At 46.0% G+C, this 27,100-nt stretch overlaps 1 protein-coding gene across 1 annotated transcript in view; it reads right to left on the bottom strand.

Moving 5' to 3' along the window:
• Positions 1-373: 373 nt before the first annotated feature.
• LRRN4 (leucine rich repeat neuronal 4) overlaps positions 374-27,100 on the bottom strand; it is a 78,683-nt gene continuing 51,956 nt past the window's right edge. The window contains exons 3-5 of the mRNA XM_063918591.1: positions 21,665-21,869; positions 18,965-19,099; positions 374-3,686 (exon numbers count right to left, since the gene is read on the bottom strand). Coding sequence (XP_063774661.1) covers positions 2,495-3,686; positions 18,965-19,099; positions 21,665-21,869 — 1,532 coding nt within the window. The 3' untranslated portion in view covers positions 374-2,494. The remainder of the gene's footprint in view (positions 3,687-18,964; positions 19,100-21,664; positions 21,870-27,100) is intronic.

Below are 27,100 nucleotides of genomic sequence, written 5' to 3'. Positions count from 1 at the left end.
AACTGTCATTTTTAAAACACAGCCTGTGGCATAGCAGTTAGGAGCTGATTGGCTGGTACTTTATCTCCAGAGACTTTATCTCCATCCAAGGCTTAGTAAATAGGCCCCTTAAAGATGTAATCACCTATATTTTGATGTCATGAAGTTCCGACTCCTTTTTGACTTCCGGCTACATCCATTATTAAGGGTGGACTTTTTGGTTAAGACAGACCCCCAGTACGAGTCCCACCTCCTCCCTAGCTAGAAACAGGTTTATATTATCTGCTTTTGTCATGCCATGATTAACCACTATGCTGTACGGGTTTACACATTTTTACATTTGAATGTTCATGCTGATATTAGTAACAATGTACAGGCAATAAAGACAGTCAACTTTAATATTTGCAGTATTATGCAAAATTCATTTATTTAAGAAACCTCAAAATAAATACACAGTGAATAATGGGTAACTCAGTGACTTGAATGTGTAGCCCGCGTTCTGTCTTGTGCCATTTTTCATACTACTTTTGTTCTCCTTAATGAACATTCATGTATACTGTAATAACATTTAATCATAGATTGCAGGGAATTTGTTTTGGATTAGTTTGTTTTTTTCTAGAGGACAAATGGAGAAGTTGCTCATAGCGACCATTAAATAATTAACAAGTGCATTCTATAAAATGATAGCTACAAAGTTTCTATGGCAGCTTGTCAGAGTCTGACCTCTGCAGAAGGTTTGATACATCCCACAGTACAGATCATTTTCATATACTGTAGTTCTCTTCAGTATCAATAATTCGTTTAATACTACAAGCATAGATAGGGCTGTGGTCAGAGATGCTCCTTCTTACTTAGTGTACTTTATATAGGTATCTGTAGGTGAAAATGTCTGGCATCATAGGGTAAATTTACTAAGGTTGTTTTCTTTAGAACTGGTGATGTTGCCTATAGCAACCAATCAGATTCTATCTATTATCTTCTAGAAACAGCTAGATAAATGTTAAGTAGATTCTGATTGGTTGCTGTGAGCAACATTACCAGTTCTGAGAAACTCCCACCTTAGTAAATGTACCCCAACGAGAATGGGCATGTCTAGAGCCAACTACTTAAAAATCTTATCAAAATATCCATTAACAAAAGTATTTGCCACAACCTAATCCTGAAATACATTTGTATCTGTGATTTCATGCATCCATATTTATTTAATGTGCATTTGTATTTTCTAGATTGTATATTCATATCTAAGAAATTATTATTAGTATTATCCTTGTTATTCTTGTAGTATATTTGTAATACACTACAGTGCTGCCCCTGATAAGTAAGTATCCAACTGGCAACAAGTTGCGGTGTTGTTTACTTACTTACTGGAGCAATTCAGTCTCCTTGTTCTATAACATCTTCAGTTTACACCACTAGTTAGTAGTGGCATAACTTTACACTCCTGGGTCTGCTCCGGCAGTGTTGGTGCACATGTGTGACCTGATGGGCTTTGGGACCAACGCCATCTGAAGATGGCAGTGTGCTGAATATTAGGCGTGCCCTAATAAATGGTCTGATACTTAAAACATGCAGATACTCTAGTTTCGGCATGTATGAGGGACCCATTAGTTGTAATAAAGAGACCATCAAGTTTCCTGCTTGTGTTGGATGAATAATGTGACAAAAATACTCATGTACAGTACTATCATACTATTATTGTGTGACTTATGCTAGAGAGATGGAAGTTAATTGCTGATTGGTTAGCTAAGGTAAAGTGCCAATTGTGCCCCTAAATGCAATGCCATAAAGCAACCTTACAGTATAGACCAGAGGTTCTCAGACTCGGTCCTCGGGAGCCCACACAGTGCATGTTTTGCAGGTAACCCAGCAGGTGCACAGGTGTATTAATTACTCACTGACACATTTTAAAAGGTCCACAGGTGGAGCTAATTATTTCACTTGCGATTCTGTGAGGAGACCTGCAAAACATGCACTGTGTGGGCCCCCGAGGACCGAGTTTGAGAACCTCTGGTATAGACTGTACAACGAAATGTGAAAAATTGACACATTCTAATGTCCAGTCTCCTGTTTTAGAGAATCACACAAAAACACAATACATATTTACTTTCGCAAATGGCGTAACAAAGCACAGACACGTTTATCAAATTTCAATGTCAAATATTTTAGCTTCTGTCAAGGTAGGGAATCTGATCTTAGTTGTTTTTCTGTATAATTCGTTTTAATTACATTGTTATTATTTGTCTGGAGCTGTTGATAAGAAAAGTATATTCTTCAGGGCCACCAAATGATCACGTAGTCGCAAGATCCTCACAGGAACACACAAGACCAAAGGGGAGATGTTTCAAACCTTCTAAAGAAGATGGTTCACTCATAGCAACCAATCAGATTCCATTTTGTACAATGTAGTATATAAATGATAGCTAGAAGCTGTTACACATCTACCTTCCGTGTTCAAAATGGTGTGATGTGTATCCAGGAGGGAGTGGTTACCAACAAAATAAAAAATAAAGTAAAATTAATGATAAGATGGGATGGTCAAGTGATATTCAAAAGCAGGGTTCTTATAGGATACAAGATGTGTATCGTATTGATTAACAATGTTATTTTTACATGCCTTGTATAGGTACACCGAAAGCACAGTAATAATCACTAAAAACAACCCACCTAAGGCACTTAAAATAGCAATTATAAGAATGGTACTTGGTTTGGTTTTAAATTCTGCGCAAGGACTTCTTGAAGACGTGTTTAACAGTACACTGTTTCCTTTCTTGTTAGTGCCCACTACACACACCTTATATGTTGTATACGGTGCTAAGCGATGTAAAGTATATTGTCTCATTGTAACATAAATATTATTAACAGACTCGTTCCTGCCTCCTTCAGGCTGATATACAAGCTGGTAGTTTTTCACTATGGAATTTGGGGCACACCAACGTATCTGCACTGATGTGTCTGTTATCTCCAACACTTCGTCTAGATATGGTGGGTCTGGAAGAGTATCCTCTCCTGAGAGCCCAGGACATAAGCATGGTTCCAGCTGTTGAAGCTCCATGCAAGGAACTTGTAGGTGTCTACAAGGGTTATAGTCACAAGCTTTCAGCTGGGTGCTGCTTACATTCTGTTTTATTTGGGTCTCTTCTTCATCATACTCTTCCCGGTATTCTCGAGGAATTTTAGCCTCGTCCTCATTGGAGCTTTCATTCTCTGGGATGGAGTGACCTGATCCTGCTTTTATGGTACTAATTGGGCTTAGGAAGCTAGTAGAAGACATCACTGTAGAAATCGGTGTAGATTTATTAGCATGCTTGTTTAAAGATGATGATCCACCAACACTATCAATGGAAAATTTAATAACTTCAGAGGAGACGTCACCTTGACTTACTGGACTAGTTTCCTGAGTTACAACGCCAGTCCCTATTTTAGGGGATGAAGTTGTTGCGTTTGAGTCAGTGGATGTGGTCTTAAAAACTGTAACACTTTCTAGGTGAAAACTTTTGGGTCCTTTATTTGTTGTTGGTGTAGACTCCATAGCCTCTTTCATTGTTCCTGCAGTAACATTAGGACCTATTGTGGAATTGGAGGTTGTGCGATCTTGGACTTCATTACCTGTTTTCTTTGGTTTGTTCAATAAGCACTGTTCCTGTAGCTGTCTTCCTGTATAGTTTGGTAAATCTCCTTTAAGGTTTTTGCAGAGTAATTCATTTGCACTGTATGATAAAACAAAGCAAATCATGTAAGGTTTAATAATACAATTTAATAAATTGTTTTGCAAATTTTAGTTTTTAAGTTGAGTAGACACTCGAGGTTTAATTATCAAGTCGGGTTGTATAACCCATCATTTCTGGTCTTGTTTCTGCACAATATTTAAATGAGCAGTGCTTCTACTAGCCATGTCTTGGTAGTAGGACCATTGCCCTTTTACAAATATACCAGAAACATCACCCAAAATGATAAGCTCTTGATAAATAAACCCCTCACACTCATAGCATTTCTTAGACATATTCTGCCATGTGGCTAAATTATACTAGAATGCTCCTTTGTATTTGCCAAATATATCATACTATGGGCCAGGTGATTCAGACCTGATCGCTGGGCTGCTAATTTTGCTGTCCTGCGTTCAGATAGTCGCCGCCTCCGGGGGTAGTGTATATTCGCAGTGCAAGTGTGCGTTCCTATGTGTATGCCGAGCTGCTGAAATTTGTGCAGTCTGTGCGCAACCCAGGACTTACTCCTCCAGTGTGATCACATCAGACTGACTGGGGCCGGAGCTGACATCAGAAACCCTCCCTGAAAATGCTTGTGCACTCCTGCGTTTTTCCGGACACTCCCAGTAAACCACCCACAAATGGCTTCCTCCTGTCAATCACCTTGCGAACGCCCATGCGATAAAATTTTTCGCACCATCCCATCGCTGACCGTGATGCTCTTTGTTGTTCTCCGACGCGCATGTGCATTGCGGTGCATATGCATGCGCAGTTAGCACCTGATTACCGCAGCGATCAGATCTGAATCACCCACTATATTTTGGACAAAACAACTATGTATTTTTGTGTATCACAATCACAGTCTGCAAGTGCACCAACAGTGGCCTGTTCAGGTGCAACAGACCCTTGGAATTTCTCTTCGCTCTCAAAACCAAAATGCATCCTTCTCAGGTTTGGATCATTGTTGTTGGGCATGTATCCTTGTATACTCGTAATGTCTTTTTGTTTATGTCTTTTGTTATGAAATTATTTCTTTATGTTGTCGTTATTTACATTTTTAGCTTTTGTTGTGTGAGAATATTTTCAGAACTCAAGTTTACGGTATATGAGGGGAGATGTCTCAAACCTTGAAGAGAGATAAAGTAGTGAAGTTGCTATAACAGTCTATAAAATTACAGACTTTAATTTGTGGCTATGGGCAGCCTTAACATACCGTCCCTTTAAACTGGGATGCTCATGGATTACACAGGTTCTGTGGCTGATTAAAACCAGGTGAAATGCAGCTTTGAAGTCAGCCAGCCACAGAACCTGTGTAGTTCATTAGTGTCCCGGTTTAAAGGAAAAGAATAGTAAGCCTAGCTATGGGCAACCTCTCTACTTTCTCATACGTCCTAGAGGATGCTGGGGATGCTTCAAGAACCATGGGGTATAGACGGGATCCGCAGGAGACATGGGCACTTTAAGACTTTAAAAGGGGTGTGAACTGGCCCCTCCCTCTATGCCCCTCCTCCAGACTCCAGTTAGATTCTGTGCCCAGTGAGACTGGATGCACACTGAGAGGCTCTCCAGAGTTTCTCAGAAAAAGACTTATGTTAGGTTTATTATTTTCAGGTAGACCTGCTGGCAACAGGCTCCCTGCATCGTGGGACTGAGGGGAGAGAAGCAGACCTACTTCTGTGAGTTTCAAGGCTCTGCTTCTTAGGCTACTGGACACCATTAGCTCCTGAGGGTCTGATCGCTAGGTACTCCTAGATGCTCGTTCCCAGAGCCGCGCCGTCACCCCCCTTGCAGAGCCAGAAGTCAGAAGCCGGGTGAGTAGAAGAAGATCAGAAGACTTCAGTGACTGCAGAAGACGGCATTTGAGGTACCGCGCAGCGGGCGCGCTGCGCGCCATGCTCCCACATACAAAACGGCACTGCAGGGCGCAGGGGGGGGCGCCCTGGGCAGCATAAAACCTCATTTGCTACTGGCTCAAGTGTATGCAGTGCCCGGGCACTAAATACAGACCCCCGCCAGTATAAATATATAAAATTAAGCGGGACTGAAGCGCGCCATTAAGGGGGCGTGGCTTAGCCCTCACAGCTCTGACCAGCGCCATTTTCTCTTCACAGCTGCAGAGACGCTGAGCCTGGCCTCCCACACTACTGTACAAGTAACAGGGAGCAAAACCGGGGGGGGGGGCACAAGAGATTTGGTGCTATTTTATTAGCTATAATAGCTCTAACAGGTCCGGCCTGTATTTTACATGGAGGATGCATTGTCGCAAACTCGGACCCCTCGGGGTCACAGAAACGTGCATTTACCCAGATAGCTGATACAGATACCGACACGGACTCTGGTTCCAGTGTCGACTATAGTAATGCCAGATTAAATCCTAAACTGGCTAAGAGTATTCGGTACATGATTGTGGCAATAAAAGACGTATTACATATCACGGAGGACCCTGCTGTTCCTGATACAAGGGTCTGTATGTTTAAAGGAAAGAAACCTGAGATAACGTTTCCTCCCTCTCATGAACTGAACGCTCTTTTTGAAAAGGCATGGGAAAATCCTGACAAGAAGGTACAGGTTCCAAAAAGAATCCCGGTGGCATATCCGTTCCCCTCTGGGGACAGGGAATAGTGGGAGTCAACCCCCACGGTGGACAAAGCTCTCTCGCGTCTGTCCAAAAAGGTAGCGCTTCCGTCTCCTGACACGGCAGCCCTGAAGGATCCTGCGGATCGTAAGCAGGAAAATACACTAAAATCCATTTATGTCACTACAGGTTCGCTACTCAGGCCTGCCGTTGCTTCGGCATGGGTGAGTAGCGCTATTGAAAAGTGGGCAGATAACTTGTCATCTAAAATAGATACCCTGGACAGGGATAGCGTGCTTTTGACTCTGGGTCATATCAGGGACGCTGCAGCATATTTAAAAGAAGCTGCAAGGGATATTGGCCTTTTGGGATCAAGGGCCAATGCCATGGCAGTCTCGGCTAGGAGGGCATTGTGGATTCATCAATGGAATGCTGATGCTGACTCTAAGAAGACTATGGAGTCTCTACCGTTTAATGGTAGTGTCTTGTTTGGTGACGGCCTCACTGACCTGGTATCTATGGCTACCGCGGGTAAGTCATCATTTTTACCTTATGTTCCTGCACAACAAAAGAAAACGCCCCACTATCAGATGCAGTCCTTTCGGCCCAATAAATACAAAAAAGGACGAGGGTCCTCCTTCCTTGCTACGAGAGGAAGAGGAAGGGGAAAAAGGTCACAGGCTGTGGCAAGTTCCCAAGAACAGAAGTCCTCTCCGGCTTCTACCAAATCCACCGCATGACGCTGGGGCTCCTCTGAGGGAGTCCGCACCGGTGGGGGCACGTCTCAAACTCTTCAGTCAGGTCTGGGCTCACTCGGCCCTGGATCCTTGGATATTAGAAATAGTAACCCAAGGGTACAAATTAGAGTTTCAAGACGTGCCCCCTCACCGATTTTTCAAATCGGCCTTGCCAGCTTCTCTTCCAGAAAGGGAGGTAGTATGCGCTGCAATACTAAAGCTGTGTCAAAATCAAGTCATTGTCACAGTACCCCCGTCACAACAGGAGGAAGGCTTTTATTCGAGCCTGTTCGTGGTCCCGAAGCCGGATGGCTCAGTCAGACCGATTCTGAACCTAAAATCCCTCAATTTCTATCTAAAAAAACTCAAATTCAAGATGGAATCTCTCCGAGCAGTGATCTCCAGTCTGGAGGAGGGGGATTTTATGGTGTCATTCGACATAAAGGATGCCTACTTACACGTCCCCATATATCCTCCACATCAGGCTTACCTGAGGTTTGCGGTTCAGGATTGTCATTACCAATTTCAGACGTTGCCGTTTGGTCTGTCCACGGCTCCGAGAATTTTCACCAAGGTTATGGCGGAAATTATGGTTCTCCTGCGCAGGCAGGGTGTCACAATTATCCCGTACTTGGACGATCTCCTCATAAAGGCGAGATCCAAGGAGCAATTGCTGAAAAACGTTGCGCTCTCACTGACGATTCTGCAACAACATGGTTGGCTCCTAAACTTGCCAAAATCACAGCTGGTTCCGACAACACGGCTGTCGTTCCTGGGTATGATTCTGGATATAGAATTACAAAGAGTTTTTCTTCCTGAGGAAAAAGCTCTGGAAATACAGAACATGGTGAAACAGATTCTGTAACAGGCAAGAGTGTCGATTCTTCAATGCATTCGGTTGCTGGAGAAGATGGTGGCGGCCTATGAGTACATCCAGTTTGGCAGGTTCCATGCCAGAGTGTTTCAGTGGGACCTGTTGGACAAGTGGTCCGGGTCTCACCTGGACATGCACCGGAAAATAATCCTATCTTCCAGGACCAGAATCTCCCTTCTGTGGTGGCTGCACGGTTCTCACCTCCTGGAGGGACGCAGGTTCGGGATTCAGGATTGGATCCTGGTGACCACAGATGCAAGTCTCCGAGGCTGGGGAGCAGTCACACAGGGGATACATTTTCAGGGAAAATGGTCAAGCCAGGAATCTTGTCTACACATAAACATTCTGGAATTAAGGGCCTTTTACAATGGCATTCTGCAAGCGGAACGTCTTCTTCGCGGTCTTCCCGTCTTGATTCAGTCGGACAACATGACAGCAGTGGCGTACATAAAACGCCAGGGCGGAACAAAGAGCAGAGCGGCAATGGTGGAGGGCACGAAAGTTCTTCGCTGGGCGGAGAGACATGCAAGCGCTCTGTCAGCATTCTTCATTCCAGGAGTGGACAACTGGGAAGCAGACTTCCTCAGCAGACACGATCTCCATCCAGGAGAGTGGGGTCTTCATCAAGAGGTCTTTGCAGAAGTGACAAGTCGTTGGGGAATTCCTCAAATAGACATAATGGCGTCTCGCCTCAACAAGAAGCTTCAGAGATATTGTTCCAGGTCGAGGGACCCTCAAGCAATAGCGGTGGACGCCCTAGTGACACCGTGGGTGTTTCCGTCGGTCTATGTGTTCCATCCACTTCCACTCATTCCAAAGGTAATAAAGATTATAAGGAGAACGAAGGTTCAGGCGATACTCATTGTTCCAGACTGGCCAAAGAGGGCCTGGTATCCAGATCTTCAGGAGTTACTCATAGAAGATCCCTGGCTTCTTCCTCTATGGGAGGACCTGTTACAACAAGGACCGTGCGTGTTTCAAGACTTACCGCGGCTGCGTTTGGCGGCATGGCGGTTGAACGCCAAATACTAGCCCGAAAGGGTATTCCCAGTGAAGTCATTCCCACACTTCTTCAGGCTAGAAAAGAAGTAACGACAAAGCATTACCACCGTATTTGGAGGAAATATGTATCTTGGTGTGAATCCAAGAAGGCTCCTACGGAGGATTTTCAGCTGGGGCGTTTGCTTAATTTTTTGCAAGCAGGTGTGGATGCGGGCCTAAAGTTGGGCTCCATTAAAGTACAAATTTCGGCCTTATCAATCTTCTTTCAGAAAGAATTGGCCTCCCTTCCGGAAGTTCAGACCTTCGTGAAAGGCAGCACGCACATCCAACCGCCATTTGTGCCCCCTGTGGCACCGTGGGATCTTAATGTGGTATTGCAGTTCCTGCAATCTCATTGGTTTGAACCTTTATGTAAGGTTGAGTTAATATTCCTTACTTGGAAAGTAGTCATGTGGTTGGCCTTGGCATCCGCAAGGCGGGTATCTGAATTGGCGGTTTTGTCTCACAAGAGCCCCTATTTAATCTCCCATGCTGATAGAGCGGAGTTGAGAACTCGTCAGCAATTTCTGCCAAAGGTGGTTTCATCATTTCACGTGAACCAGCCTATTGTGGTGCCAGTGGCTACTGACGCCTTGGCGGATTCGAAGTCTCTCGATGTGGTCAGAGCTTTAAAAATCTATGTCACCAGAACGGCTCAGATTAGGAAAACAGAGGCTCTGTTTGTCCTGTGGGCTCCCAACAAGATTGGGGCTCCTGCTTCTAAGTAGACTATTGCGCTCTGGATCTGTAATACGAATCAGCAGGCTCATTCTACGGCAGGATTGCCGTTACCGAAATCGGTGAAGGCCCATTCAACTAGAAAGGTGGGCTCATCCTGGGCGGCTGCCCGAGTGGTCTCGGCATTACAGCTTTGCCGAGCTGCTACTTGGTCGGGATCAAACACCTTTGCAAAATTTTACAAGTTTGATACCCTGGCTGAGGAGCTGCAGAGTCATCTGCACTCTCCCGCCTGTTCTAGAGCTTTGGTATAAACCCCATGGTTCTTGAAGCATCCCCAGCATCCTCTAGGATGTATGAGAAAATAGGATTTTAATACCTACCGGTAAATCCTTTTCTTTTAGTCCGTAGAGGATGCTGGGCACCCGTCCCAGTGGGGGCTGTATCTGCAGTTTGGTTATGATTACACTCATGTGAGTTAAGTTCAGTTAGTCTGTGACTGATGTTGGTCATGCCGTTGCATGCGTTGTTGTTGAATGCCATGTTGTACGGCGTGTTTGAGGTGTGAGCTGGTATGTATCTCACCTTAGTTTTAAAATAATTAAATATATCCTTTTCCTCGAAATGTCTGTCTCCCTGGGCACAGTTCCTATAACTGGAGTCTGGAGGAGGGGCATAGAGGGAGGAGCCAGTTCACACCCCTTTTAAAGTCTTAAAGTACCCATGACTCCTGCGGATCCCGTCTATACCCCATGGTTCTTGAAGCATCCCCAGCATCCTCTACGGACTAAGAGAAAAGGATTTACCGGTAGGTGTTAAAATCCTATTTTATCTCTCTCCAAGGTTTATTACATCTTCTACATGATGTTGTAAATATATTCTTAGAGTTTGTACACAGGGCCGGTTCTACACTTTGTGGCACCCAGTGCGAAAGTTTCCACTGGCGCCCCCCCACAGCAATAAATTAGTGTGCGCCGCAGGGGCGTGGCAACATAGGTGAGGGGTGTGGTCACAGTTATGCCCCAAGTAGTTGTGCCCCCAGTAGCTGTGCCCCCAGTAGTTGTGCCCCCTGTTGCTTTGCCCCCCAGTAGTTGTGCCCCCTGTTGCTTTGCCCCAGTAGTTGTGCCCTCTGTTGCTGTGCCCCCTGTTGCTTTGCCCCAGTAGTTGTGCCCCCTGTTGCTTTGCCCCCAATAGTTGTGCCCTCTGCTGCTGTGCCCCCTGTTGTGCCCTCTGCTGCTGTGCCCCCTGTCGCTGTGCCCCCAATAGTTGTGCCCTCTGCTGCTGTGCCCCCAATAGTTGTGCCCTCTGCTGCTGTGCCCCCAATAGTTGTGCCCTCTGCTGCTGTGCCTCCTGTTGTGCCCTCTGCTGCTGTGCCTCCTGTTGATGTGCCCCCTGTTGTGCCCTCTGCTGCTGTGCCTCCTGTTGATGTGCCCCCTGCTGCTGTGCCTCCTGTTGATGTGCCCCCTGCTGCTGTGCCTCCTGTTGATGTGCCACCTGCTGCTGTGCCTCCTGTTGATGTGTCCCCTGCTGCTGTGACTCCTGTTGATGTGCCCCCTGCTGCTGTGCCTCCTGTTGATGTGCCCCCTGCTGCTGTGCCTCCTTTTGCTGTGCCCCCAGTCAAACACACACAAAAATAAAAAAAATAATACTTACCACTGCCCCGCTCCCGACCGCTGCTCCGTCTGGCCGCCGGCTCTTCTCTATGGGAGAGACGTCATGACGTCTCTCCCATAGCAGAGCCGCACTGACACTAGAGGTCAATACTGACCCTCTAGTGTCTGTCCCTGGAGCCGGCTGCAGCGGAAGCCCACACAGCCCACGCCGTCTGCTGCAGCCGGGGGAGTGGGGTGCGGGCAGGCGGCGGTGCATGCGGGGTGACTGCGGCCGCGCCCCCCAGGCCGCAGCGCCCCGGGCGCAGGCACTGCTTGCCCGCACCAAGGACCGCTCCTGTTTGTACACATGCTGTAAATGTATATTTGAGTGGACTGCAGGTCATGAAAAGCTCAGGGCTATCTGTTTTCCTTGGTGGTGTTGGTACAGCGCTTACACACTTGGAGATTGAACTCTGTATGGATTCCCTCTACAGAGCTATCTCCTACAAGCCGGATACTGGTAATTTGGGACAAGTGCAAGTAGGCCTGCAGTAACCATCTCTAAGACTTTGCTTAGTCCGTCACATGTGGCAGGTATACGGACAGCTTCTATTGTATATACAGACGAAGAGTCCATTCACTGACCAAGCAGTTTATTGTACACCTTATTTTAGATGCAGTATTGATATTTGTGTGAGAACTCTTATTTGTTATGTTTGTTTTCATATTATCAATCTACTGCTTGTAATCCTGACTGTGCTACATGACCTGACCAATCTGACTTCCCATATTTAACTTTTTACTCAAACCTATGTTATGTTTATTGTGCCCCCTCTCCCACTCTTTGGGGACAGAGATGCGGTCACCTGTCTGTGAATTTATGCAAATGCCACTTCAATGTCCTGGTGTAGATCCGCGTGTGTGACTGTGCAAGGACTAAGACGCCCGTTGCCAGCGTCCGTAGGCGCATAATAATCGATCAATGAGGGGTCATTCCGAGTTGACTGCATGCTAGCTATTTTTTGCAGAGCAGCGATCAGATAGTTGCCGCCTATGGGGAAGTGTATTGTCGCTTTGCAAGTGTGCAAACACTTGTGCAGCCGAGCAGTACAAAAAAGTTTTGTGCAGTTTCTGAGTAGCCCAGGACTTACTCAGCCGCTGCAATTACTTCAGCCTGTCTGGTCCCGGAATTGGCATCAGACACCCGCCCTGCAAACACTTGGACACGCCTGCGTTTTTCAAAACACTCCCTGAAAACAGTTGACACCCATAAACGCCCTCTTCCTGTCAATCTTCTTGCGATCGGCAGTGCGAATGGATTCTTCGTTAAATCCATCTCCCAGCACCGATCCACTTTGTACCTGATCCACTTTGTACCTGTACAACACGCATGCGCATTGCGGTGCATACGCATGCGCAGTTTTGCCGAGTTCTGATCTGATCGCAGCGCTGCAAAAAATAGCGTGCGATCAGGTCGGAATGACCCCCAATGTGTCTTTAGACATCACCATCGGTCCCCACCATCAATGCTTGCACCAGCCCTGTGGCCGCACCAGCAATGCTCGCACCGGCCCTGTGGTCCCACCATCAATGCTTGCACCAGCCCCGTGGTTGCACCAGCCCCGTGGTCGCACCAGCGATGTTTGCACCAGCCCTGTGGTCGCACCAGCGATGTTTGCACCAGCCCTGTGGTCGCACCAGCGATGTTTGCACCAGCCCTGTGGTCGCACCAGCCCTGTGGTCGCACCAGCGATGTTTGCACCAGCCCTGTGGTCGCACCAGCCCTGTGGTCGCACCAGCAATGTTTGCACCAGCCCTGTGGTCGCACCAGCGATGTTTGCACCAGCCCTGTGGTCGCACCAGCCCTGTGGTCGCACCAGCGATGTTTGCACCAGCCCTGTGGTCGCACCAGCGATGTTTGCACCAGCCCTGTGGTCGCACCAGCGATGTTTGCACCAGCCCCGTGGTCGCACCAGCCCTGTGGTCGCACCAGCGATGTTTGCACCAGCCCTGTGGTCGCACCAGCGATGTTTGCACCAGCCCTGTGGTCGCACCAGCGATGTTTGCACCAGCCCCGTGGTCGCACCAGCCCTGTGGTCGCACCAGCGATATTTGCACCAGCCCTGTGGTCGCACCAGCGATGTTTGCACCTGCCCTGTGGTCGCACCAGCGATGTTTGCACCAGCCCCGTGGTCGCACCAGCGATGTTTGCACCTGCCCTGTGGTCACACTATCAGTGCTTGCACCAGCCCTGTGACAGGTGCAGTTTCTCCGTCTGGGTATGGCCTCCAGTGTTAGGGCTGAGTGTCTGTGTACCCAACCACTTTCACCGACCAGCCCGCAACACTCCTGTAGCATGTCCATATTGTGGACCATCTCCGTGGGTGTGCTGTGTCACCTCCCAGGAACACCCATCATTTCCCATGCATTTCTGATGCTGTGCGTCTCAATAGCAACAGTGCCTTTGTGTCTAGATTGTAATGTATGTGCCGTTCCTGTGGGTGGTCTTCAGGTTGACGGCTGTCGGGATCCCGGTGCACAGTATACCGGCGCTGGAATCCCGGCAGCCGGCATACCGACACTTTTTCTCCGTCGTGGGGGTCCACGACCCCCCTGGAGGGAGAACAGATAGCGTGGCGAGCGCAGTGAGCCCGCAAGGGGCTCATTTGCGCTCGCCATGCTGTCCGTATGACGGCAGTCAGGCTTCCGGCGCCGGTATGCTGGTCGCCGGGAGCCCGGGCGCCGGCATACCATACTACACCCGTTCCAGTTTGTAGGGATTTTTGCAGATGCTCAGAAGCAAAAATCGCTCAACTACACTGGCATTGCGTGCAGTCAGGCATACAATATCTAGTAAAAACTGACCAGATGAGGAAATAAAAGGCAGTGAGCAATCCAAGGGCCTCTCCACAAATCCAGGCCTAATCATTTTATATTCAGACGGGGGGAGGGAGATGCATCAAACCTTCCGGCAGAGGCAGAACTCTGGGAGGCAACGGAGTCATCTGCCGCCGGGCTCCAGCTCTGAAGGGGGCACCTCTCCTCCCATTCTGTGACACCATTGAATTAAGTTAATTGATAGCTGCCGCTGTCTTTTTAGTGGCCGACTTCCTCATTGGTCCCTGCACCTTACAAATCACACCCACTTTATTATACTGAATATACACATTTTACAAGTCTCATACCCAGGATTAGAAACCACAACCTATTACACTGGAAGCAGACACCTTATTGATGAAGCTGTTTGCTCCTGTATCGGAAATATGAGAATTTTAACTATATGAAGATACTTCTCTGACAATTACACGTAACGTCATATACTTAGAATTCTCATGCTTCCTCTACAGGAGCAAATAACTCCATCAGTAAAGTGTCTGCTGTTAGTGTAACAGGTCATGGGTTCTAATCCTGGGTATGACTGCTAAGAAATGTGTGATTCTAAATAAAAGACAATTAATACAGTATATACATTTTTTTCAGAACACTACACACACACACACACACACACACACACACACACACACACACACACACACACACACACACACACATCTTAATATAGGAAATAGGGGGGCACCAATATTTATCTTGCCTCCGGGCGTCTTGGACGAACTTACGCCACTGCCTTCCGGAGAGATAAAGTACCAACCAATAAGCTTCTAACTTGTCTTTTACAGCTGCAGTCTTTTATTTTTCCAAAACAGGATATCTGTGTGGACAAGGGGACCGACCACATCCAAGGACTAGATAGGAATGAGGTGTGTGAGTGCGATTGTGAGAAATAGAGGATTACATCAGTCAGTGTGTGCGTCCTGACATTTATTTTTATATTTTCTTTATAGAGTGGGTATGCCAGCAGGCCCTTACTGTCTGGGCACGTTTGTACTTATGGTTGTCCAAGTGCCGGGAGGCTGACCAGGCTTGCTGGAACCTGTAGTCCCACAGTAAAGAACAATGGCCCTCATTCCGAGTTGTTCGCTCGCTAGCTGCTTTTAGCAGCATTGCACACGCTAGGCCACCGCCCTCTGGGAGTGTATCTTAGTTTAGCAGAATAGCGAACGAAAGATTAGCAGAATTGCTACTAAATAATTATTTGCAGTTTCTGAGTAGCTCCAGACCTACTCCTAGATTGCGATCAGCTCAGTCCATTTAGTTCCTGGTTTGACGTCACAAACACGCCCTGCGTTCGGCCAGCCACTCCCCTGTTTCTCCAGACACTCCCGCGTTTTTCCCTAACACGCCTGCGTTTTTTAGCACACTCCCAGAAACCGCTCAGTTACCACCCAGAAACGCCCCTTTCCTGTCAATCATTCACCGATCAGCAGTGCGACTGAAAAGCGTTGTACGAACACCAGCAAAACTGCTAAGTTTTTAGTTAAATAACTTAGCGCATGCGCGCTGCGTGCCATGCACATGCGCATTTACCAGCAAATCGCAGCATAGCGAAAATCAGCAACGAGCGAACAACTCGGAATGAGGGCCAATGGGGGTGATTCCGAGTTGTTCGCTCGCTAGCAGATTTTAGCAGCATTGCACACGCTAGGCTGCCGCCCTCTGGGAGTGTATCTTAGCTTAGCAGAATAGCGAACGAAAATTTAGCAGAACTGCTACTAAATAATTCTTTGCAGTTTCTGATTAGCTCCAGACCTACTCCTACACTGCGATCAGCTCAGGCTGTTTCGTTCCTGGTTTGACGTCACACACATGCCCAGCGTTCGGCCAGCCACTCCCCCGTTTCTCCAGACACTCCCGCGTTTTATCCTGGCACGCCTGCGTTTTTCCGCACACTCCCAGAAAACGGTCAGTTTCCGCCCAGAAACACCCACTTCCTGTCAATCACACTCCGATCACTTCAACGATGAAAATTCTTAGTTCGGACGTGAGTAAATCTACTAAGTTTTGTGCTAAAATACTAGCCGCATGCGCACTGCGTACCATGCGCATGCGCATTTTTGCCTTAATCGCTCCGTTGCGAAAATCGGCAATGAGCGAACAACTCGGAATGACCCCCAATATTCAATATATTACATACTTTTACACCATTAACCCTGTACCCACCACTCTCGGGTGCAGGGAATAGCCCCAGGCTTTTTAACCCAGGACTAGGGTTCCGCAGGAGGGGGGAATCCCTTTTTTTTGTGGGGGGGGGGGGGGGGCTGGGGGTCACCACTTTCCCAGTCATTCCAGGCCTGGGCTGCCAGACCAAACTGGTGGGGGTACCCGACGCTGGTGCCCAGAGCCGGCCCTAACCAATATGATGCCCTAGGCAAGATTTTGGCTGGTGCCCGCTAGCACCACCGCTAGTTCCGCCTCTGACCCTGCACCCCTTTCCCAGCACCATCACCCCCACCCATAGCAGTCCTTTTTTTTCTAGCCCCTGTAATTTAAATAAGAACAGTACGCACATTCGGCGCACAGCCCAAAAAGGTATGTGTTTTTGCTGGCAAGGGGCATGGCCACACAATAGTACCCCCAATTCAAATTATGCCTCACAGTAGTGCAACTTTATTCACAATTTATCATACGATAGTGTCCCTTATTCACATTACATCACACAGTAGTACCACTTTACCTTATATACGTTACTCCTCACAGTAGTGCCCCTCATTCACATAACATCATACTGAATTGCTCCTTATTCACACTACACCATACCATATTGCTATTTATTCACATTACACCATACCATATTGCTCTTTATTCTCATTACACAACACCATATTGCTCCTTATTCACATTACACCACACCATATTGCTCTTTATTCACATTAGACCACACAGTAGTGCCCTTTCTATACGATACGCCACACAGTAGAGCAGCTTATACACATAATGCCACACATTGGTAATGCATTTATACACATAATACCACACAGTAATGCCCCTTACACATATGACACACATTATTAATGTCCTTATAAACATAATGCGCCTTACACATTATGTCAACGCTTATTAATGCCCTTATACACATAATTTCCCTTACACATATGCCGCACATTGTTAATGCCCTTATATACATAATGACACACATAGTGCCCCTTACACATATATGTTACAGATTGGAAGCTTGCGAGCAGGGCCTTCCTACATCTATGACTGTCTGTTTTTACCCAGTTTTGTTCTATTACTGTTGTTCTAATTGTAAAGCGCAACAGAATATGCTGCGCTATATAAGAAACTGTTAATAAATAAAATAAATACATTTATTAATGCCCTTATACACATAATGACACTTATAATTCCTGCCGTGAGTCAACTGGCAGCTCTGCTAACGTTGGGTGCCTAATTGTAATTAAAATGCATCTTATGTGCATTGCTATGTGGCTAGGATGCACAAGCAGCTTCTGCTGATTAAAATGATATGTGGCATGCCTATATACTGTGGCTGTATCTGCATACGAAATGCTACACACAGAATATAGGCATGCCACATATCATTTTAATCTGCAGAAGCTGCTGATGCCCCTAGGTATACCAGATGCCCTAGGCAATTGCCTAGTTTGCCTATGCCTAGGGCCGGCTCTGCTGGTGCCCCCCCTACCCATTTTTCAGTACCAGAACAGCCTTTTTTTTTTAGCATAAGAGATATTGCTTTGAATCTGTTGCCGACTTCATACCTCCCAACTGACCGATTTTGGCAGGACAATCAAGTTTTTCGGCCATTATCCCGCAGTGTCCCACTGGGGGGGGGGATGTTCGGTTGCCCCCCCCCCCATCCCCCCCCCCTTCACAGACGCTGATCTGCTTTGCACATGCTCACGCCAACAAATCCATGGAGAGTGTAAATGGGGACATGGCCAGTAGCCACCAGGACGCTGGGCAGACCTTCACAGTGACAAAAACGGAGGCATGGCTTGCAGTAGTGACATTACCCATGAGGCCACGCCCCCTGACTCAAAGGCACGTTTCAATTTATAAGAATCGCACACGCCAGAAAATGATCAGCATCCGGTCTAAACAGACAAAATGGCCCTTTTGTAAATTCATGATTTTGAGTCTAAAACGTTCCGGTGATGTTAAGCATGTTTGTTTAAAGTCAAAAACACTTCTTAGTAAATTTACCCCTAGGTGAGCCAAATTGTGGAGGATCATTGTGAGTTTGTCCGGGAGGGACAAACTTGTGGAAGTCTGGTGTCTTGATAACTATGGTTGATGTCAAATAGGGCGGCCAATCCCGGGCCATTTTTTCAATCCCGGGTATCGGGATTGAAAAAAGGTAAATCCCGGGATACCCGGGATTGGCTTTTCTCTATGTGTCCGCCCCTCTCGCCTTGCACACATAACTCACCATACGACGGGAGCAGGAGGGTTGGACACATCCTTCGGGCTCGGCGATGGGTGACGGCTGACTGCGCAGCGTGACCTGTGACTGCATGCCACGCTGCGCAGGGGGATCCGGGAGGAGGGAATCGGGTCTTGAAGACGCTCAATGCTGCCCGGCTTTAAAAACATAACGGGACGAATGATCCCTCAATCCCCGGGATTGGAGGTTCTAATCCCGGGATTGAATCCCAGATGATTTTTGGCCTAAATCCCGGGATCCCGCCGATTCCAAACCCGGGATTGGCCTCCCTAATGTCAAATTTTATCTTGCCTTTTCTTAATTTAATGTGAAGTTATATTGCAAATTGATTTTTTTTGTTTGTATTATCTTTAGAATTGTAGAATATTCTAATAAAATTACACAGTATACAGTACTTTTTACCCTTTGTTATAACTTTTACGACACTTTTTTCACCTGCTAATTCATTTATATATGTCTCTGTCTGATGCCACAGTACCTGGTCTGGAAGATGATCGCATGGTTTAAGAACAGCCATTCCAGGTCACAAGTGCAGATTAGCGGATTGCCATGGAGGTCAATAATCACACTGTCTGACGTGATGTTCCAAGAGGAAAACGTTGTCAGTTTGCAACTGCATATAGAAAAACACAGGACATTAGTTTTATATATAAAAAATAAAATAAAAATGAAATTAAATAAAAAAAATTAAGTGCACAGATCCAGTGGCTGCACAAGGGTCGGTGACACCCGGTGTGCCAATAGCCTCCCACGTTCCTGAAAAGAGGGCATGACTCACGGGAAGGTGCGTGGCCTTATGGAAAGTCCTCGTTTACATTACTCGGAGGTGCTGGGCTGCCCCTGGAGACTCCTCCTCCGTGGCAGGCGCTGGGGACTGCACGATAATGTCATAGTGCAGCACTCAGTCACTGCGGAGGAGCTGGCATTGTGGAGTCACCCCCTGGAAGGGCGGTGTAACAGTATATAACAGTGTATGTAACAGTATGGAAAAAGTAGACACTCAGTCGGTTATTCTGACCTATTCCATACCTCCCAACTGTCCTGATTTTCATGGGATAGTCCCATTTTTTGGGACTGTCCCGCTGTCCCACCCGCGGGCGCAGTGTCCCACGGTGGTGGTGTGGCAGTTGGGAGGCTCCTGTCATTCACCACTCTGCTGTAAAGCAGCGGTGACTAGACGATGTGCGCATGCGCACACAGCGTGTATTCACAGGAGACAGAGGGACTGAGGTATGCCAGCAGCTCACAGAGCGCTGGCCATACCCCCATAGTGACGGAAAATGGGGGTGTGGCTCATGATCGCGACATTACCACGAAACCAAGCCCCTATTACTGAGGCCACACCCCTTTCCCAGGCAGGCGCGGCTACACTATGCCATCGTCCTGCTTCTTTCCTCCACTAGAGGGGGTCAAGAGACAGGGCCATTTTATCATTGGGAAAGAAGGGACTACAGCCCCAAATCTCCACATAAAATAGGTTCATCATCATGATGATGACCAGCTGGCCACAAATCGGCCATCAATCATGCATATTAAAATTGAATTTCTATTTTTCCCCCAAAATTATGCCATTTTTCTAGTATAATCAATTTGGGGAGATATTGGGTATAATGGGAGGTAAATGCCCCCCACATGGCACTGGCCACACCCACACAGCACTAATCACAGCTCCACCACTTCTCCACCACTTACAATGTAAGTGACCATCAATGGTAGCAAACTGCAATGAAGGACCATCGATGGTTTTACCTACCGATGGTCATCCCTGCTTTCTCACTTACTAGCCCACAGGCCAATCGGAACCTTAGGTGAGGCTTCATGGGTGCGTCGAGGGGTGGCACCAAGTGTGGGGGGAATCATTGGAAGGCTTAGAACCATTGGTCCTCCACTATCAATGGCAAACGATCTACTGTAATATTGGCATTTGACCCTCAATGGTTTATAACGGTATATATCGATTGTTGATGGCCAACCATACCCTTGGTCATGGTTAGCCACAGGTCCATGTAGACCTTAATCCAGCCCTGTCAAAAATGCAGTTAGCCTGTGGCACCCATCACTGTGTGCTGCTGTTATCAGTTTACTCAATTAATATTGGCTCATCACAATGTCCAGACATGCAGCCTGACTGCGGAAATGCCGGATAAATTAAATCTGACTGTACTGTCTAGATCTTAACATTTTTACTAAAGACACAGTAAAAAAGGTCAATGAAATTCTAGAAGCAATGGATAAGTGATACATTTTTATTTTAACAATTATATGTTTCAGAATAATCACGGAGACTGATTGTACCTTAGGTTCAAGAAGGAAGTGCATAAACTTTACAGCATCATGGAATGAACAAGAAATGTAGAAGCCTCCAATAATGGATTATGGGCCTAATTCAAAGTTGATTGCAATACAACATTTTCCTCTAATGGGCAAAACCATGTGCACTGCAGGTGGGGCAAATGTAACATGTGCAATTTAGATTTCAGTTTGAACACACCCCACCCAAATCTAACTCTCTCTGCACATGTTACATCTGCCCCATCTGCACTGCACATTGGGGGTCATTCTGACCCGATCGCACGCTACAGTTTATCGCAGCGGTGCGATCGGGACAGAACTGCGCCGGCCGAAGGCCGTCGGGCCACTACGATTGACAGGCAGAGGTGGTCGCGGGGGGGGCTGAATGGCGGCGTCTGGCCGACGTTTCATGGGTGCGGTCCGGCCAATGCAGGCGTGGCCGACCGAACGGGGGGCGGGCTGCAGCAACTGCGTGACATCACGCACAGCCGCTGCGGCCCGGGGAGCGATGAGTAGCTCCCGGCCAGCACGCTAAAGCTGCGCTAGTCGGAAGCTACTCTTGAAGTGCAAAGGCATTGCCTCTGTGCGATGCCTTTGCACTTCTGCGGGGGGGGGGGGGGGGGGGGGGGCGGCACTGACATGCGGGGCGGGATAGCCCTGTGCTGGGCGTCCTGCCGCATGTCAGTGTGTATGATCGTAGCTGAGCTAAATTTAGCACAGCTACGATCATCTCGGAATGACCCCTATTGTTTTGCCCATTAGAGGAAAATGTTGTTTGCAGTCAACCTTGAATTAGGCCGTATATGACCTGAAAAGACTATTATTTAGTAACAGGTATAGAAAGAAAAACAAAAAGCCAAGCTTTGCGTTAGGGATAAATACTTACTTTGTAAAATAAAGATACTTCAGACGTGATGCATTGTTAAATATCTCCGTTCTGACATAGCTGAGTGCACTGGAGCCATTGCAGTTTAGTAGTTCCAGCTGTGGGAACCATGTCAGCAGCTCATCCTCCAGACGTTCCATGTTGACCATATTCCGGATGTGAAGCTCCTTCAGATTTGGTAAATCTTTGCCCCACGCTTCAGTAACTAAAATATGCAGAAATAGTTGCTAAGCAACAAATGTTTTTACAAAACACGATAAAAATGATTTATTAGATGTCTGGGGAGGTATGAAAGGTTTCACCAACCATCTGGTTTAATTACCTTCTGCAAAACAAGTTATAGAGGAGGATCTTTGTCAGGAACTCATGTACTATTATCTATGAACATAAATGATTTGTTACATTTTATAGTTCATATAAGATTATAGTAAGAAAACAGTGGTTTACTAAGTTATATTCTGTAACACACTTATTATACAAAATTTTAGACATTTATAATATTGCATTTGCACATACATTTGATATGATATGTGGTTCACACATATCCATGATTGAGATGTGTTGGACTTGTTTGCATGCCTATTGAATATGTCCTGAATGCAACTGGCACTGCAATTTTCCCATTCATTGCAACGGGGTTTTCAGAATGTGCGTTACATATAGAAACCCCATTGAAATTAATTGGCTATTGTAATGAATGGGAAAAGCTCTGTACATAAATAAAATCAAGTAGCATGCCCCTCCCCCAATTTCCTCAACAAGCCCTAGCACTATACAGCCTGGGCTGATTACCACTAAACAGTGGGATAATGGTCATGGGCCACTCATTGAGACAATCAACTACTGTAGCTCAATATACTGCAGTTTACATTGGGCTACTCTTGTCATGATTTTCACAATAGAGATGGCCATCGACCATCGATGATTCGTAGTCATCGAAGGTTTAAGGCCGATGCCGAGTGGTTTTGCCATTAATAACTTAGCGTAAACAAATATTTATTTTTATTTTTGCAAGATGGCGGGACACGGAACATAGCTCCACCTATGTAAATGACCCGCGAAGCCCTGCCCCCATGCTGTGATTGACTCACAGGTCATTCACAGAAATAATAGGGATGACAATCGATGAGTAAAAACATTGATGGTTTTACTTAGCATAGTTGGTGACCATCGATAGCAACCATCGATGGCAAACACACCGATGGCCATCCCTAACTCACAGTCTATAAGGTACACACTCAGATGACTTTCCTACGCTCTGTGTTTCAACTACTTTTTTTCATGGACATCCCCACAGACATCAGGACTGATTTGCTCCAATAGATCTAATGCTGGTGGGACACTTATATTCCATTGGCAGCAGCGGAGACTCCGGAGATGCCAGGGATTTGCATACATGTAGAATAACACGGTCTCTTAGTTCATTCATTAATTTTTCAAAGTTTCATTGGTGGCTGCACATGATTCGTGACCAGGAGATCCATTTAAATACCTTGTTCTTCGTTTTTTTGTATCTTAGTAGTACTAGACTACTGAATGTGTTATGAACTTTCTAACTATTGTAACCCTTTTTTCACCCCCCAGGGTTACTTAATACATATGACCGTGTGCCTCCACCCAAGCAGTTATTATTCCAACCCCGCTTGCTTGGGAAAGCTGTTGCCAGTAGTGTTATATTTACTGTTTCACGTGTGGGTTGGATAAGATGTCTAATTTACCTTGTGTGTCTTCTTTTGTTTTTCAGATCCGTAGGTTCAGATGACTGAGACAACTTGTCCAATTCAACAGTAAGTATTTATTTATATGACTTTAATACCTTCCCATGTTCTGTTGTTCACAGAATGAACCCTCCCTTAATTAAAGTTCACAGTACATTGCATATTCTTCTAGTCAATTCAACTCATTACTCACAACATAAGGATCTAATATCTCAACATATATATTGCTATACATAAAGTGATAACTGTTATACAATACAACCAATTATTCTTACGAGAGTTTACGGATCTTTTCTCCCCCAACTCCTTTATTTAGGGAAAACTACTGAGGATCCTTTCACCACTATTGTCGTCCACTCCTTCCGCTGAAATGGGGCTATCCAAATAGAATACTTTTAGGATTATACAATAAAGTCAATGTGGTATTGTAGAGCTAAATGATAATAGGCAATGGGACTCATATAATCTGTGTTTTAGTATTTGAGGCAAATTATATGCTCATGCTTCCCTGTAGTTATGCCTTACTTGGTCTATATCAGTGAAGTCCATTCCCCTCACGTCCCTCCACACCAATGTCCCGTGCTTGTGTCACTCCTAAATGTTTAAACTTAGAAGTGGGCTTTTTGACTTCTGCAATTCCTTTCCATCCGGCAGGGATGTTATTCAATTTCCATTTTCATATTAGTATAATGGCAGTACTGGGTAATCATGGGTTAAAAGGAGTGCAGGCTATATTCCACAACTTATAAGTATAATTTATTAAACAAGTCATTTACTCTCTTATAGCTGCAACTTCATACTCTGTAAAATTAGAGATTATTGTTCTGTTCACTAACTGACAGCCACTTTTATCAATAGGGTGCATATATCCCTGCAAGAAGAAGTGCTAATTTGCTTGTGAGTTTCGGGGATAAACTCCCTTTACTGCCAGTCTCTGTAGTATGTGAAATTCCATTCAGCGGGGGGCCCTTTCTGTGATGTAGTCTATTAAGGACCAGCCCACTCCTTCCATACAATGGCTGACGCCGCCTCCTCCCCGCCCTTATAATGTCACTCACTGCTGCCCTGATCGGGTTGGTGGAGCTCCGTTTAGCCGGGCCTAGAGGGTGTGTTTGGGGTAGAGCTCTATGAGCTGCCCAGTTGAAGTTCTTACTTATCACCGCTGTTAAGTATGCAGCCGCTCCCCCGTTACCAAGTCCTCTGCTGTCCACGATCCTCACTCTCCACCCGGCTCCCCGTAGACAATTTCAGCTGGTGAGTCACTTCACTTTCTCTCTCTTTACAGATAGGGACGCACCGGAGGTGTCCGTGGCTGGACAATACCGCGACCCGGGTCATGCTCTTCTCCCTCACAGAAACGACTCTCCTCAGTTCAAAAACCCTCGCGGCTCTCACTGTCCTTTTTCCCGCTTCTCCCTCACGCTCCCCTCAACTGATCTCACAATCCGGGTACCCCATAGTCGGCACGAGGGCTTCTGGAAAAGTCTCTATAGCCCTGCTAGTGCCACGGGGCCCCCATCACCCAGAACCAAATTTAATGTTTATTGTACATATTTACCACCAGCAACCCTCTATCTAGTACAAGTATTACATTATACAGCTGGATTATATTTCATATAGTTACATAGACATTACACAGATAGAATGTATTTTATATATTTACACAGGCATTGAATACCTAATATATATATATGTACATATAAACATATATTTAATGTAGTCCTCAGAGAGCAATTACCTTTCTATATCTCCTGCTGAGCATTTATTTATTTACAGGGCTACACTCTCCCCCTGATGAGCACATTTACACAATTTTGTAGTTAATGGTATCTCACCACCTACATGTACTTTCCAGGGTTCCATTTAATTATTTCCTGGTACATTCCATCCGAAATATGGCCATGACATCACCATGTTAGGGTGCAATACCAAGGGAATTTCATTAGGGGTTCCTAACTGGTCATAGGTAAGTATTCTAGGAGCCCTCCTAACTCGTTGAGGCCTAGGTGACAAATGGGTTGGTTCAGAAATAACTCCTTCACCCTTTTCACCCATATGAATGGGTTCAGGAACTTCAGTTAGTTCACCTCTGAATTCATTTCCATTACCATCAGTGCTTCCAACATTCTCCTGTTCTTCCCCATGGTAGGAAGAGGGTATTTTTACTTGTCCCTCAGGATATGACTAAAATACCTGGGTTTCTGATCCCCACGGCTCACTATCCCAATAGTAATATCCGGCATTAGAGTCATCCTCAATCTCCTCAGCATCCTGTCTCTGGCTCCGAAGGTTAATTTCCTGGGTACCAATACTTTTAGCTTCAGTATCTTCCCTAGGACACGATACAGTATTATCCCACCTAATGTCCTGTGCAATAGGGAGTAAATGTTTTCTATGGTAAGTTACCATACTTCCCTGTCCATTTGCTGGTGCAAGTTGGTATACCGGAATGTTAGGGAGCTGTCTCAATACTGTATACGGAGTATGTTTCCATTTATACTGTAACTTTTGCTTTCGAGGTACCCCCAGAGCTCTAATCAGCAGTCGATCTCCAGGCTCTAAGAGGTGTTCCTTAACATGCCTATCGACATATTCTTTGTTTCTGTCACCCATTTTTCGGGCAGCCTCTGCAGCTATTTGATAGGCTTCTCGCAAGTGTTGACGAAGTTGTCTAACATATTGGCTGTGAGATATCTTTGAACCAGAATTATTATAAATTCCTAAACAAATATCTATGGGTAATCTGGCCTCCCGACCGAACATGAGGTAATATGGGGTGTATCCCGTAGTGTCATTCCGAGTGCAATTATATGCATGCACTAAAGGAGCAATATATTTCCGCCAGTTGGATTTTCTTTTAGAATCTAAGGTACCTAACATGTTTAATAACGTTCTGTTAAATCGCTCAGGCTGAGGGTCTCCTTGTGGATGATAAGGGGTAGTGCGGGATTTAGTTATACCACAGCAATGACACAGTTCTCTAATTACTTTACTCTCAAATTCTCGACCTTGATCGGAATGAATTCTTGCTGGCAATCCATAATGTATGAAGAATTTCTCCCACAAGGTTCTTGCAACAGTTATCGCAGTCTGGTTCACAGTTAAGTAGGCTTGGGCATACCTCGTGAAATGGTCAGTTACCACAAGAATATGACAGTCTGATCTTCCAGGGCCATCTAAGGTGAGAAAATCGATGCATACTAACTCCAAAGGTCCCGTGCTGTTGATATTAACTAATGGAACGGCAGATACAGGTAACGTTTTTCGGAGAATACAATTTCCGCATGTTCTACAGAAGCGTTCTATATCCTGATTCATATGAGCCCAGAAAAAACGATCGGACACCAACCCCTGGGTTTTCTCATATCCAAGGTGACCATGGTGATCATGCAATGCTTCTAGCACCATCTGCTTATACTTGGTTGGTAATACTATCTGCATTTTAGTACCTCCTTCATTCTTAATTACCTTTCGATATAATACCCCATTCATAATAGTTATCTTCCTGTACTGTCGCATTAACACTTGTGCCTTCCTTGGTAATTGAGAGCGATGTAACTGATAAGTATGATCTTTGAGACTCCGTACAATAGGAAGAATATTAGGGTCATTTCGTTGTTCTTGCACCAATTGGTCTGATGTTATTAACCCTAACCCCTGCAGTTCATCCCTTCCTAACCTACAATAGGAAGGAGGAATAGCTATTTCAGAAGCTCCT

The sequence above is a fragment of the Pseudophryne corroboree genome, chromosome 4, assembly GCF_028390025.1.
Source record: "Pseudophryne corroboree isolate aPseCor3 chromosome 4, aPseCor3.hap2, whole genome shotgun sequence".
Classification (NCBI taxonomy): domain Eukaryota; kingdom Metazoa; phylum Chordata; class Amphibia; order Anura; family Myobatrachidae; genus Pseudophryne; species Pseudophryne corroboree.
Note: the sequence above shows the minus strand (reverse complement) of the source record. Positions and strands in the feature narration are given on the sequence as shown.